Source organism: Phymastichus coffea, unplaced genomic scaffold, assembly GCF_024137745.1.
Source record: "Phymastichus coffea isolate CEN01 unplaced genomic scaffold, Cenicafe_Pcof_1.1 PCOF00019, whole genome shotgun sequence".
Classification (NCBI taxonomy): Eukaryota; Metazoa; Arthropoda; class Insecta; order Hymenoptera; family Eulophidae; genus Phymastichus; species Phymastichus coffea.
In genome coordinates, this window is record NW_026706830.1 from 3,990,045 (window position 1) to 4,004,740 (window position 14,696).

Below are 14,696 nucleotides of genomic sequence, written 5' to 3' on the forward strand. Positions count from 1 at the left end.
AGTAGATTCAAAAGGGAATCGGCAGGCTGATCGGCCACTGATTTGCCTTCGTACCCGCTTTTTGTTATTGTGCCGCTCGCAGAGTTTATCGGCCTTAGATCGCCATCTTATAAGTTGTTATTAACGAGAAAAGGATTAGTGAATTAATTCGCTGTTCTGCTTATTCGCTGCTGTGTTGCTCCTCATCCCGAATCCTAATCCGTGCGTTTAACGTGGTTTTGCTTAACGCGTTATTCAGTCGTGGGAACGTCTTTTGCTTTCCGAATTCTAGAAATAAATAACTTATGCGGGCGGTTGCGAGCTATCCAGGCGGAAATGGCCGATTCACTGTTATAAATTAACAAAATTACAATTTGCAAATTAATAATTAATAAAATGATAATTTGAAAATTAAAAATTAATAAAATAATAATTTGAAAATTTTTATTTTTTACTACAACATTTTCGCACTAATACTAGGAGTAGTATAGCAACAGTGATGGTAAAACGATCGGCAGTTTTATTCCCGCCCGAAAACAATTTTTTTCGACAAGGACCATACACTTTTCGCCGGTTGTCTTCATGACTATATTTATTCGTAGGCATATTTTTCTTTATGAATAAAAATATATCCACAAAGTTAATATATAAATTTTCACATCACTGCCGCGTAAGGCATTCATTTTTTGATTTACCAACATCCCCCGTACTGATTACTAATCGACACTGTGGCTCAGTTTATAGCCTTTGTTTATTGTGATCGATCAGAGTTAGCGAACTTATAGAGTACAGATAAGTAATATAAACATAAATACAAGATATTCCTGCTATTTAAAAAAATCTTATACCATTGGATTCAAAACTATTAATCATTTGCCTATTGCTTACTTATTAATAGTACGAAAAAATCTCAGTATATACACTGCCCGTCAATCACTTTTGCCATGCTTACCTCAAAATTAGGCAAACTTGAAAGTTTTGTATCTCGGTCGGAAATCATCGTATCACAAAAAACCGCAGGGTATTTTAAAGGTAATTGCAAAAGCTTCCATTTAAGACGTGCAGAGTCTTAAAAATGAAAATATGTATTTTTTACAGTAAAAAAACTGATTAAAAAAATTTCAATTTTTTTAACCTCGACTTAAATCAATACCAATTTAGAACCAGGCGGTGGAGGGCAAATCGACCTGAGAGATTCGGAGGGTAATGTCTTACCCTTTAAAATGAGCTCCCGCGGGGTTCTATCCGATGTTTTTTAACTGAGTTACGGCGTTTTTTGTAACAAGCAACCTTTTTTTCCAATCCTCAATTACTTCGACTTGCGTACGTTTTGGAAAAAAATGCCAAAGAGAAAAAAGTATCATTTCGTGTCCAAGAATACGAAAATAAAGTCAAAATAAAGAAATAGAGAAAAAAATTTTTTTCGGTTTTTTAGCGCATTAAAAAAATAAAGGAATTTAACTTTTTTTTTACGTTTAGTTTTAAAATGTCTAGGGACGTAGTAAATCACAAAAAAACTAAAATTTTTTCTCTTTGGCATTTTTTTCCAAAACGTACGCAAGTCGAAGTAATTGAGGATTGGAAAAAAAGGTTGCTTGATACAAAAAACGCCGTAACTCGGTTAAAAAGCATCGGATAGAACCCCGCGGGAGCTCATTTTAAAGGGAAAGACATTACCCTCCGAACCCCTTAGGTGGATTTGCCTTCCACCGCCTGGTTCTAAATTGGCATTGATTTAAGTCGAGGTTAAAAAAATTGAAATTTTTTTAATCAGCTTTTTTACTGTAAAAAGCACATATTTTCATTTTTAAGTCTCTGCACATCTTAAATGGAAGCTTTTGCAATTACCTTTAAAATGCCCTGCGGTTTTTTGTGATACGATGATTTCCGACCGAGATACAAAACTTTCAAGTTTGCCTAATTTTGAGGTAAGCATGGCAAAAGTGATTGATGGGCAGTGTAATTCTTATCATAAAAGGATCATTTAATAAAACTAATATATATGTAATATTATATTTTGAATCACTTTTTGTGTTTATATGCGAATTTATTTCGTTAAATAAAGTTCTATAATTTAAGACATAAAATAATATATTCTTTTCCCATATCTTGCAAAGAAGATCTGATACGATTTTTGGACCTACTTTTTTGGATTCTGCAGATCCAAAATAGGGTTGAATCATAATCTATTTCTTGACTCAGTTTCGTGACATGTTCAAACCTCAGACGATTACCATGTTTGTTTTTTCATTCTCTTATTCGGTTGCTATCGAATGGCGTTCTCTTTTATGTTACATTATTTTCTCGGGCTTGGAAAGATGGAAACGAAAGACAAATAGTGTTCCGGTTTGGACGTGAGTTGAATATAACTAATTCATCGGTTACGGGGTGAAAAAGGGCGACAATGACTTTTTTAAGGTGTTGCATGAATTGTGACACTCCCAGGTCAAGCCTCACAACATTACCATTCCCAACATACGAGTATGTCACAATAATTCTGTATTTTTTAGTACATTACGATACACGTGTCTGAAACGATGGATTCTGGCACCCGTATCGTATACTATTTTGTAGCATGAATGTCTTAAATGCGCCAGATGAGTCTGTACCAAAATGAGTTCTATAAAAAATGATATTTTTTTAAATCAAATCTGAAATTTAATAATTAGGAATTAAAAATCATTGTCAACTTCCAGTGCGTTCTGACAGTCATTTTTTAGTATCTAGCGGCCGATCAGTCTTTGTGAATAAAAATACAAAGTGTAGCAAACAATAAAATAATAATGAAAAACTGCACTATTACTTATGAAAAGTGATGAAAGAACTTAAATTATTAATTCTAAGTTTCAATTAGACATAGTTTCATCAAATAAGTGATTTTTCCATTTTGGGCCTCACTGGTCAATTTTCAGATAATATGCTTTATCTTCAGATGTAATCAACGAATAGAGCTGAAATTTGATTCCATATTTCAAACCATTGAAAGAAGGTAAAAAAACCTTCAAAAAGTAGAATTTTCATAAAATTTCTTATGTCGCTAAGAAAAAAGTTATTTTGAAATCAACTTTTTTTTCAGTGACATAAGAAATTTTATGAAAATTCTACTTTTTGAAGGTTTTTTTACCTTCTTTCAATGGTTTGAAATATGAAATCAAATTTCAACTCTATTCGTTGATTAGAAGATAGAGCATATTATCTGAAAATTGACCAGTGAGGCCCAAAATGGAAAAACCACTTATTCGATGGAACTATTGATTAGGTTTATTAATAAGTTTCTATAACGCTGTTAAAAAAAATATTCTATTTAAATGGTTTTTTATTTTAAATAGTTTTATCAATGTTTTTTGTGTACTTTTTATTTTTATTAGAAATTTTTTCAATGTCCAAGATATGTTTTAAATTATTTTTTTATAAGTATCATTCTATGAATAAATTAATTTTATCATATTATGAATATATTTTATTTATTTTAATTATTTCAATAATAACTAAAAACAAATGTCAAGTGTGCGTAGAGAACCGGTGTGAAGTTAGGCTTATATAACATGCCAGAATCAGCCACTGAAGACACGAAAACGCGTGCGCTGGACGCGCATTTAAGACACGGCGTGCTATAAAATTATTTATTTCTATATTTGTGTATAAATAAGTTTAAATCAATTAAAATAATGTATATACTATAATTACTTTTATATAATGCTTCTTTTCCTTTTTTCCTTTTTTAGACTGGAAAACACTTTCATCGGACATCACTTCTTATTAAGGCTTTCAATCATAGATTTCGATTAGATTTGGAATTGAATACGTAAGTAATTTTTACAATATTTCTTAAAATTATTTATATACATACTGTTATGTGACGAACCATTTTATTTTCTTTGTTATGATATGTCTGATTAGAATTTCACTTTCGGGAGTCCCATTCGTGTCGCGCCAAGGCCAAGAACATAGCCATAAAACACTATAGCCAGCAGTATATATGGGACGATCCATGTCAACCGGATCACTGCTGTGTCCAAAATTTGATGTAACCAAAAAAATCGTGCAACGACTTATTTTAAAGCTTAGGATATCTACTTTCTGATGCTGTGTGCGCCTTTGCAAAATCCAACATGGCGGCTCCAATATGGTGGCTACAAGAGACAAACTCGTAAACAAAAAATTTTATTTTTCAAATTTTTAGTAATAAATGTTAAAAAAATTAATATTTCATATTTTTTTATGAAAATCTGGCTCATCTCCTACAAAAAAGTAACAGAGACCATTTTCGCTAAAATGAAAAATAAAAAAGTTATAATTTTTTGAAAATTTTCAAAAATAAAAAACTTTGCGATTTTTTTACTCAGAAGGAAATGACTTTGGAAAAAAAATTTAAGGAACAAAATTGTTTGAAATTCCTCAAAACACAAGTGTGAATTTTTTCGAAATCCTTTGAGCGATTTTTTTGAATTTTTGTAAAAGATCTTGGGAAGTTTTTTAATTTTTCAAACAATCCGATACATCCAAAAAGCAAAAAATCGCTCAAAGGAATTCGAAAATTGAGTCGTTGCACGATTTTTTTGGTCACATCAAATTTTGGACACAGCAGTGATCCGGTTGACATGGATCGTTCCATATATACCCGTGTGCGCGCCTTAGCGAAAATGAGTGGGAGAAACTGAGCATTCTGCACTCAGCGTGTTAGGCTAAGTAATATAAAGCGATTAGAAACGCGTAAATCAGAGAGAGACAGAGTGTCAGGAATGAGAAAGGGAAACAAAAATGCAGAGACGAACTGTGAGAGTGAAACCAGGCAGTTAGTAGTGAGCGCCCGAGTAAGTAGGTTGCAATTCTTTCGCTACGACATAATAATTAAATTTGTTGGAATTATTAACTTTATAAGAGAGTCTGGCTAAATTGAAGTTCAGTTTTATTAAAGTTTCCATTTACTAGAATATTAAAGTCTAAATTTATCAAAGATCAAATTGATTGAAAATATTAGCAAGGTGCTGAGTGCGATTATTTGAAGCTGCAAAATTGAACAAAATCAGAAATCTACATTGGACCATTAAAATTATTAAAAACGAAGGAAGATCATAATTGCGTATCAATATAATAATACTAAAGGACCAAATCATATCAATATCATAATTACGAAGTGAGTACCACTTATGTTTATGTACTAAAAAATAATAGACTACGCGAGGCGAAACTCACGCGTCTGTATCTTTGCATATATATATATATATATATATATATGTCTCCACTTGGTTACCTCATTTTATTGTAATAATAATTAAAATAAAAATTATAAATACACACAAAAGCCTAAGTATATCCATATATTTCCCAGTTATAGGTAAACATTCAATTAATTAGTTTACAATCGAGATATCGAAGTCCGAGATCCGAATAACAGTAATATTATTATTGACGTGCGAACGGGGCCGGGGTACCTGATAGTCTGAGAACCGCTCGAGTCAAAGGCCGCTCGGCTATTAGAAAGGCCTAAATACGGGGCAAGTTCGCCTCCTGCGAATTGCCACTTATCACATACATATGTACTAAGAGTTACGTTGTATGTTCCGGATGTCTACTCCCCATCAACCAATATCACAAATATTATTATATTTCACTTACAAAAATAAATTAATCTTTCTGAATAATAATAGGAAATTCAGTTTTAGTACAATAAATTAATAATTGCATCTAATTTATTTACAATATAATTTGTTGATTGAAATTACAGCAGTGGCTTGTTGCTCGCATTATTTACAGTTAATTACTTGCTATCACATTTCCATGCAGGGACATGTTCCATTCATTACTAGCAATGAAATGTAAAAATCATGTTAATTCATGCATGTTATAATACAATATAAATAAACTTTTGACTGTGTAACACTTCAAAAAGTCGAGTTCGTAGGATCCCGATATGAATTAATGTACGACTGAGTAAAGGAAACAACACATCGTTTCATATGGTACACACGCCTTGTGTGCGTGCTTCAAAGCAGAACGTGTCGTCTAAGAGATGGATAATTCGTAGATGTTTGGTGAACAGCTCGTTAGTAGCATGCACGTATTAGCACATAGCGCGGAGCACCGTTCGCCAAACTGACTCGGTTGTAATAGAGTTGGTCTGAAATATCCTCTATCATTAATTATTTAAGGGGAGGGCAAGGGAGGCGGTGTGTCGCTCCTAGCAAAGCAGAAAGGAGAAGGTGTACATTCAATGATTTCACACTCTCAACTTCGTTAATTGACCTTTTATTACACTTGCACTTCCCTAAGTGCCGATGAGAATACAAAACCACTTATCACTAATAATACGCAAAACTTACACTAAATGAGATGACCGGCACGTTAGCGCCATGTCGTCTCATTAACCGGCTCAAACGACTAAATGACAAAGATACGTTGCGCCGGCTCGTGAAAGCCTGGCGCCGCACACAAAACCGTAAGACAATGCCGAGGAAAATAGAGAGAGAGAGAAACGAGAGGAGAGAAAACTAAACCTGACCAAAAGTGATGGCTGCTTGGCAGGTAGGCTGCAGGTGAGGCGGCTAACGCAAGACGTGGCCCAGTTTTCTTTATCGTCACGGCTTCACACTCTTTTCGTCACGGCACTCACACTCTCTCTCTGGTTCGAGGTAAGAAAAAGATGGCAATCCTCCCAGTGCGGCCGATCTCCTTCGCGTGCGACGATCTAGTAGTGCGTGCGAGTCGGCTTCTCACGCCTTCCCCACCACTGTCCTCCTAATCGGCGGCACGTGGCACTGCCCAGCGCGACAAGTGCCGCGCGCCGAGCCTCACCGAACTACATATATTTTCTCTCTCTCTCTCTCTCTCTCTCTCCTACTCTTGATATTTCCTTCCCATTTCTCTTGCTCGCTGCCTTCTCTCTCTCTAGCTACAATACTGAAAAAAATAAAGGCAGGCATCAGACACGTAAAATAACGTGCGTCCGATGCCAGCCGTGCGCCTTTGCCTAGGAAGGAGAGGGAAACAAGTACACGGTGCAGGCCATGACCAGCCTACACCGTCACACGGTATAGCCAGGAAAATGGAATTTATTCGGGATCATGAGCTCGTTAATATCTTGCACGTAATGGTGAAGGTCGTGAAGCATCTACCGATCCGAACAGTTGGGATAACTATATCAGAGTGGGATATCAAGCCCGTAACTTACATTTTAAATAATCGCTGGGTGTGCTAACTGTCATACTACTTAATGAGATAATCCGTCAAGCTTCACATTTAATTATCTTTGAGCTTGGCGGATTATTTAATTGCGACCGTTACAACTGTCATAGTCCATAGAATAAATACTCTGCGTTAAAGTTATACCATTCATTTGCATCATGAATTTTATAATACTTAAAATATATTCTTGCAATTAGTAACGAGAAAGTAAATTTGAAAATCAACATAAATAGGGTTAAATTATGCGTATTCTAATATTATATAACCATAAATCTTAATTTCATAGAGTGAAAATATATCTTTTTTATTAACCACTAAATGATAACATTGAAAAAAACCAATTTAAACAATCGTCGTAGTTAATTTACATATCAAAGATCTTGGTCGGAAGCCATAAGTAAGTTGACATAGAGTACGCAACACTATACGATAACATGGCAATCTAGGCTCCTTCCAAAACTTTTTATTTGTTTCCATCTCTATTTATTTCATACTCTGATATTTCTATTACAGGGATCGACAGCTCTAATTTTCATCTCTCGCTATAAAATTTTAATTAATTTTTAAGTAAAAGGGGACCTCTGCCTTGGGTATCAATTGGCTTGTCGTTTCCTTTCTAGTGCAAACCCTGTATGAAGGAAATAAACTCTGAGTTTGCTCCAGAGATAAGTTTCATTTATTCAGTGGATAGTCTTATTACCTTTATCATTTATTATATGGTTGACTTACAAATAGACCTCATCTCTCTTATGAGAAAAAAATAGCTTAAGATAATCTTATTTTTGAATGAAATTTATACAAGCCTAGCAATTTTTCGAAGTTTTTGTTGCTGCGCTGTCTAACTATTCTCCGATATATGCTAAGAGAAAAAAAGAATTATATTCTTTGTTTCGTCGATGACTATTTCGATACTCGCTAACCTTGTAGTGGAAAGATGCTCTGCGTAAGGATGCAAAACAACAAAAAAAGGGGAAAATGCACCTATAAATCATCCTTTTCTCACATTTTGGCACGTGGAAACAACCAAATATTGTCGCCAGATGTTTGACATGATGACGGAGTATGACCATAAAAAAAGGTGAGAGAGGTCGGTCTGCGTTGATTCGGCGTATTCTCTAGAGTGTCTCCAGATAAAGCGGTATTGCATCCAAACCCGTTTCCCTCTCTGGCAAAAACGATAGCGAGAGCTGTTCCCATTGGAGCTATGTTCCCGTCCTATACTGAAGACACTTCCCTCATCTTATTTATTACATACGAGGCGAGCGTCCTGGTAAGCAATAGATTATTAATTGGCTATTCAACTATCAGATAATAAGAGTTGATCAAGCCCATTCCACCAAGACTTCAAAGATATGAAAAAGGGATATCGCGGTTATTGGGATGTAAATATGATGGCAGATTACTGTTGGTCTCTTAAGAGAGATACTATTTCTTAACACAAACGAAACTCTCTTTGCAGATCTTTTGCAAATAAAAGAACGCGTTACTCATAACTGTTCTTTGAATGAGATCAAATCAATTCAAATACATGCAGAAATGAAACTTTCTATCATTGAACGGTGTTTATCCCGATGTGCTTGGGTCATAGGGACCCCAAAATTTGATGCAGGACACGAAAATATATGAAAATATATAATTCAAGTGCATAAAATATCTCAGATTTTCGTTTATATGAGTTCAAAGCCATTCAGGTCTATTGGTCCATTGCTTGACTCCCAGATGACCCTCAAGAATCAGGGGAAAAAAACCAGAAATACGTATTCGAAAATAAACTTTCGAATCCATGGTCAGATTTGAGGTTCCACGGCAATTAACAATTCTGACCTTCAAATGACCTTGATTCCGATATACTGGGACCACAAGTACCCCGGATTCTGAATCAGCGCGCCGAAGAAACTATTAGGTGTGATTTTATGAGGACTTTTTCTATTCATTTTGTGATCCAGTGTTATTATATATAAATGGCTTTTCATCCATTTAAGATTGAAGTTTTATATGCTGGCTAGATTTTGTAGTTTTCTTTGATTGAAATTATAAAATTCCATATTAATATAATATATCTTATCATTGATTTGTGTGTACAAGACATGCACTCCTTGTAATCCTTTATTCGCGCTTTTCATTGTAACCATTACATTTATTTTAAATCAAATAAATTTCGTAAAATTTCGAACAACGCATCTTTATAACGAACTGTATCGGCTTAGAATAAGTTCGTAACTGGATATATAACATTTTTATTTACTATTGAAATTAGTTTTACCCTCACGGTTCCAACTCTAAGTAACGAATTTCCGAAGGTTTTGATATAGATTGTTAACGTTTGCAGAAGAGCGTGTCCATCTACAGTTGCGTGAAAAAATATCCGGGCAATGATAATTTGATGTTTCACTAATGTATAAAGAATGCAAAGTAGACACTCAAATATACGTTCGTACAGTAATATGTGACAGGGTTATAGCGATGTTCGCTAGCCGTGTGTGCGGCACTCTCCTCGCGTGAACGCAGCGACCAAGTGTACGCTATATAGCGACTACATACTTGTGTCGTTGCAGGATCTGGATAGAGGAGCGCGACGATCGGCGAGGTGTCGCCGTGAGTGCGAGTGAGAGCGAGAAGAGCGAGAGAGAGAGAGAGAGCGATTTTGACTGATTTTTGACGGCGGGAGAAGTGGGAGCGCGGCGGTGTGAGGCTTAGCAATTAAGAGAGAGGAAGGGCAGTTAGGCGTGAGCTCTCAAGTAATTAGGGCCGCCTAGAGAGAAGACTGGACGAGACGATATTTCGGCCGGAAAGGAACGACTGCCATCGGTGCGACTGCCACATTTGTCAGGAAGCCAGTAGTCCGAAGCCGAGTCAGTACATGCAGCGACCATTCGCCGTCTACGAGGCAAAGGCCGTGCTGCGGCCCTTCCTGCAGCAGCTTCCATCGTCGCCAGGGCGCCGTTTCCTGCGGGACTACGCTTTCGCCGGCGTCGCCTCTCTGTCGACGGACCGTCGGCATCCGATGGGTCCAAAGCCAGTTTATCTCTCTCGTGCCAGATCTCGCTCGATTACGGACATTAGCATATTTTGATTTTATCGCGCACGCTGAGCGATCTCGCTCGCGTGATCCCGCGAACTCTGGTCGCGGAAAGGTTGAGCGAGCGCGCTCACCGCGGCGAAATTAATCTTGTAGCGATATTTGTGAAAAAGCGTCAATAAATGAGATCGCTATATGTAGTATAATTGAATTAAAGTGTTCGATTATTTGTATCAACCTCCCCCAACCAGAGCGAACTTCGGCCTGTGAAAGTCAGCGCCGGCTTTCTTTACTGAGAAAGTACCCAGAAAAATTAGCAGAGACCAGCCCAAGGCGCACGGAGACTGACCATTCTTGCAAATATATTATACTATTAAATCATGTAATCCAAATATTTATTTCAACAATTTTAACTATTTACAAAATTTTATAACTAAATTAACAAATTTTGGTTATTCATAAGTATCTAGCTAAACACTAAGTAGATACAATTCGCTTTGCATTGTTGACATTACCGGTTGTAAAGGTATGTAACTGATGAAACTGTGATTCTGCTACAGTCTATAATTAGTATCAATCAATTATAACGAACTATTTTATTATCAAATTGAATCTAAATAAATTTCGCAGCGCAGTTCTAAAGGCCAGCGATCAGCTGTCCGTACTCCGAATTGCACAAGCATAGTATCCCATAAAATTAATACTAACAAATTATGTTTTTTTCATACACCGCTTTGTTACGTGATGAGCACCAGCAATACTAACACATATCTTAATTACTTTGCCAGCTATTTCTTAGACGCTCATGACTTGTAAGCATAAAGAAAAATTCTATGCAAAAAGATCACGAAGCATGGGAAATTTATCACTACGCTGCAAGATGGCGAACACATGAACATTAAAAGAAAAGAGCATAAAATGTATATTTTAATACTATAATCTCTCGCTAACTATATGCACTATACCGTCTATAATTCTGCTGCTTATATCTGTTAATATGATGGTAGATACGCCTACCCGTATCTTGGTCTACATTATGATGCGAATTAGAAAAAGAAAATTCTATAAATAGAAAAGAATGGCATATCGCACTGGTTACGCTGAGACTTGATCGAGATGAAAGAGAGAAACGGCGCTCAATGGTAAAAATCAAATTGTTACACTACCTGCGAATTGATACTTGCGGCTAAAAGAGAGATACTTTCTCCTAATGGAGGAAGAAGGAAAAGCCAATATCTTATATATATAATAGCCAATCAATATGAAAAAGAAAATATTTATCATATTGATTTGCAGATTTTTGTTCCTACGATTTACATAGCTTAGTGCATATGTATAAAAGTACTATAGCTTGATTGTGCTTACTTTACCTCAGTTTTGATAATCTTGTATTGCGTCAAATTTGTTTGAAAGATTTATAACTGACAGCGTATATGATAAAAATTGTTGATCATTTCCACACTTAAAATGAGTACTGCATAACTAGTTTCTTAACCAGTATTTTTTATTTGTCTACTCATTTAATCATTCCACGTAAATGTACTCGCCTAGATTAGTTACGTTTAATTAATGCACAATGGGGGGTACAAAATAGAGCGTTTACGTTTGTGACTCAAATATATTTGCTTTGCGTTTATTATATTCTTTGTAACTAACTTTCTAGCGATCACCTTTCCTTTTTTCTGAAGTATGTTTGTTTATTTTGATTTTTTTATTAGTTATAAGTGTCGAGCCTATACATCACATGATTTTGAGTTGTATTTTTACTCTAACACAATTGCACGTTATTTTTTACTTAATAAAGGGCCTCGCTTGTTATTCAACATAGACTTTATTATACCACTGAGATACTGTATGATTGATATGCACAAGCATCCATCAAAACACAATGCTGACGTTTACGGAGAGAGCAGAGAGGATCCTGATCCGAACGGAGAGATGCCGATGTCTATTGCTCTCGGATGATCTTTGCTGAATAATGACAGACTTCCTCTGGTCGTTATGAGCTTAAGGCTAATTCTACCTTTGTAGTGCCCATAAGCTACTGCCTTGAATACTGGATGATGCCACTGATTGTTGCCACCAATATCGAAGGCCAATCTAGATGATTCTTTTTAGCCTGCTGAGTGTATGCGGGTCAAGAAGGGCTAGCTGTTATTTTCGAGCTAAGCCACGCCAGTCTTCTCGCTCAAGTATCGCCAGTTACGCACTATAGATGCAGCTTTCTCGCAATACTATACCTCCCTTTCTTTCTTCCTCTCTCTCTCTCTCTCTTTCTCTCTCTCTCTCTCTCTTTCTCTCTCTTTCTCTTCCGTTTCAATCTCTCTCGGTTCCCTTCTATAGTTATTAGTCGCTGACCCCCGTCCGATATAAGAACACAGCCTGAAATAAAGCACATCGGGCATCGGTAATCGGTTCGCATGACTCTAACGCTCGGTGCTAACAGCAGTATGGGAAAGGCCTAAAGGAACAAGAAAGAGAAGCACACAGGGCGGGGTATGAAACATCCATAGTTCTGTCACAGATGGACTGTTGAAAAGTAGGAGAAGGTGTAGTTTTCGAACGAAACTGCAGTTAGTTTATTTGGAAATGGTGTTAGAAAATATGTACAGCAACCAGAAGGTAGTAATTATCATTTATAATATCAAATACCGACTGTGAAAAAAGTTGGGTGTAGTAATATGTTATGAGATGCATTTTCTTGGAAAGGCTTAGGTTCAATATTTAAGATAGGAAGAACTATGGATTTTGCGGTGTACAGAGATATTTTATTGCAGCAAATATCAGCTTATGGTCATTATAACGTGCCTAAAGGATATTACAGTAAGATACTGATCTAAAACATCTATTATAGCACCTTCAGCAATTATTTATCAAGAATAAAATTCGAGGTTCAAAGTAACTAAGTTAGTTTCCGGATTTGAATTCTATAGAAAATTTATGGCAACAGTTGAAATTAAAATTAAGAAGTCAAAATTTACTTATAAAGCTGCTTTATAGAAAAAAGGTAGGAAAGTCAAATGTTACGTTTAACACCATTTTCAATTATTTTCATTCATGTTACTATATTTTTTCTGCGTATAACTGTCAAACTTGTAGTTCGCCGAATTAATTATGAAAGAGGAAAATATGTTATTTCAAGACTTAAATTTTGTTAATAGTTAAAATAAATGTTTGCATCACATGAGTATATTAAGTATTGTTTCCATTCTGTTCATAAGCTGAACCATTATATTTTCTGATTGTACATGTTTGTTATTATTTTTTATTTACGTCTTAGTGTCAGTTTATTTGGGTTCTTTTTTGATTTTGCAAACACTGCTGTTTGGTGTCTGTGTATATGTAATATTTGGTTAAAATTTTTAAGGACCGGACAGGTCGATATTTCGACCACTTAAGTATCATAATATTTTTGAGTAATTTTGGAGATAATTTTATGTTTTGAATATAGAAAATACAGCGTAAAAATTTTGGGTAACATGATTTCAAGGTCAAATTTTTTATCCGGTATTTCGACATATAAATTGGTATAAGCTCGTATTTTGATGCACTGAGTATAAAAACAATAAAATAATAGTATTGCGTATAGCAAAATAACCATTTTAGAAAGCATATTTGATCTTTTGATTAGAAAATTGGTATACTGTAAGCAGAAAGATTTGTATAATAATTTACCCTCAACGAATCAAATTTTCTGCACATCCATGCTGTTGATCTTAAGATATACCGAGAGTGGAAACTAAAATATTTCTTACAAAGAATGTTCATAATAAACGTTACTATTTTCCTGCATCCAACGTATACAAAAACGTACGGATATCATTTCGGACAGAAAATAACGGATTTAATCTTGAAATGCAATTTTCAAGTTCAGAGATGTCTTCTGGATATTTTTTATAATCTTTTTTGTATTCAGCGCATCCATTTACTAAGTAATGCACTGTTAATTTTACAAATAAAACTTTTAACATGGGACTCGACGTCCTAGACGAAACTGGTCGACATTCCGATCACGAAATTTGTCGGGCACTTAACGTGATAGATTCTTGGATTTTATGTACAAATATTGTGTTAAAAAAGTCCAATTTTAACGTAAAAATCCTCATGTTCAAAGGGTTACTAATATTTTCAGTTTTCAGTGATTGTTTTGATCTACGTGCCTTGAATAATATTGCTGAAGAAAATTTCTTCCGTTGCAACTTGTATAATTGGTTACGTGATTTACATGTATTATATCTTTCATTATAGTTTGTTATGAGTTGTTATTAAATTAATAATAATCAACGCGTACCAATATATATCTAATGAGGTAACGCTTACTTTATTTCTGAATATAAGGGCAAATAAATCCTGATTGTTTGTTATTTCTTATAATTCTTTGTTATTCTCATTAGTTTATATTTCCACAGAAATAAATTAATAATAGTTATATTGTATTTTATATTAGAAATTTTTATTACTTGCAACGGTTATCGATTATTATTATCGATACGTTCGCGATTCGACGGCACTA

At 35.1% G+C, this 14,696-nt stretch overlaps 1 protein-coding gene across 1 annotated transcript in view; it reads left to right on the plus strand.

Annotated features, from left to right (window-relative positions):
- Nucleotides 1-14,696, plus strand: part of LOC131675344 (disintegrin and metalloproteinase domain-containing protein 11) — a 2,271,363-nt gene that overhangs the window by 912,896 nt on the left and 1,343,771 nt on the right. The window contains exon 5 of the mRNA XM_058954276.1: nt 3,705-3,784. Within this exon, the coding sequence (XP_058810259.1) occupies nt 3,705-3,784 (80 nt within the window). The remainder of the gene's footprint in view (nt 1-3,704; nt 3,785-14,696) is intronic.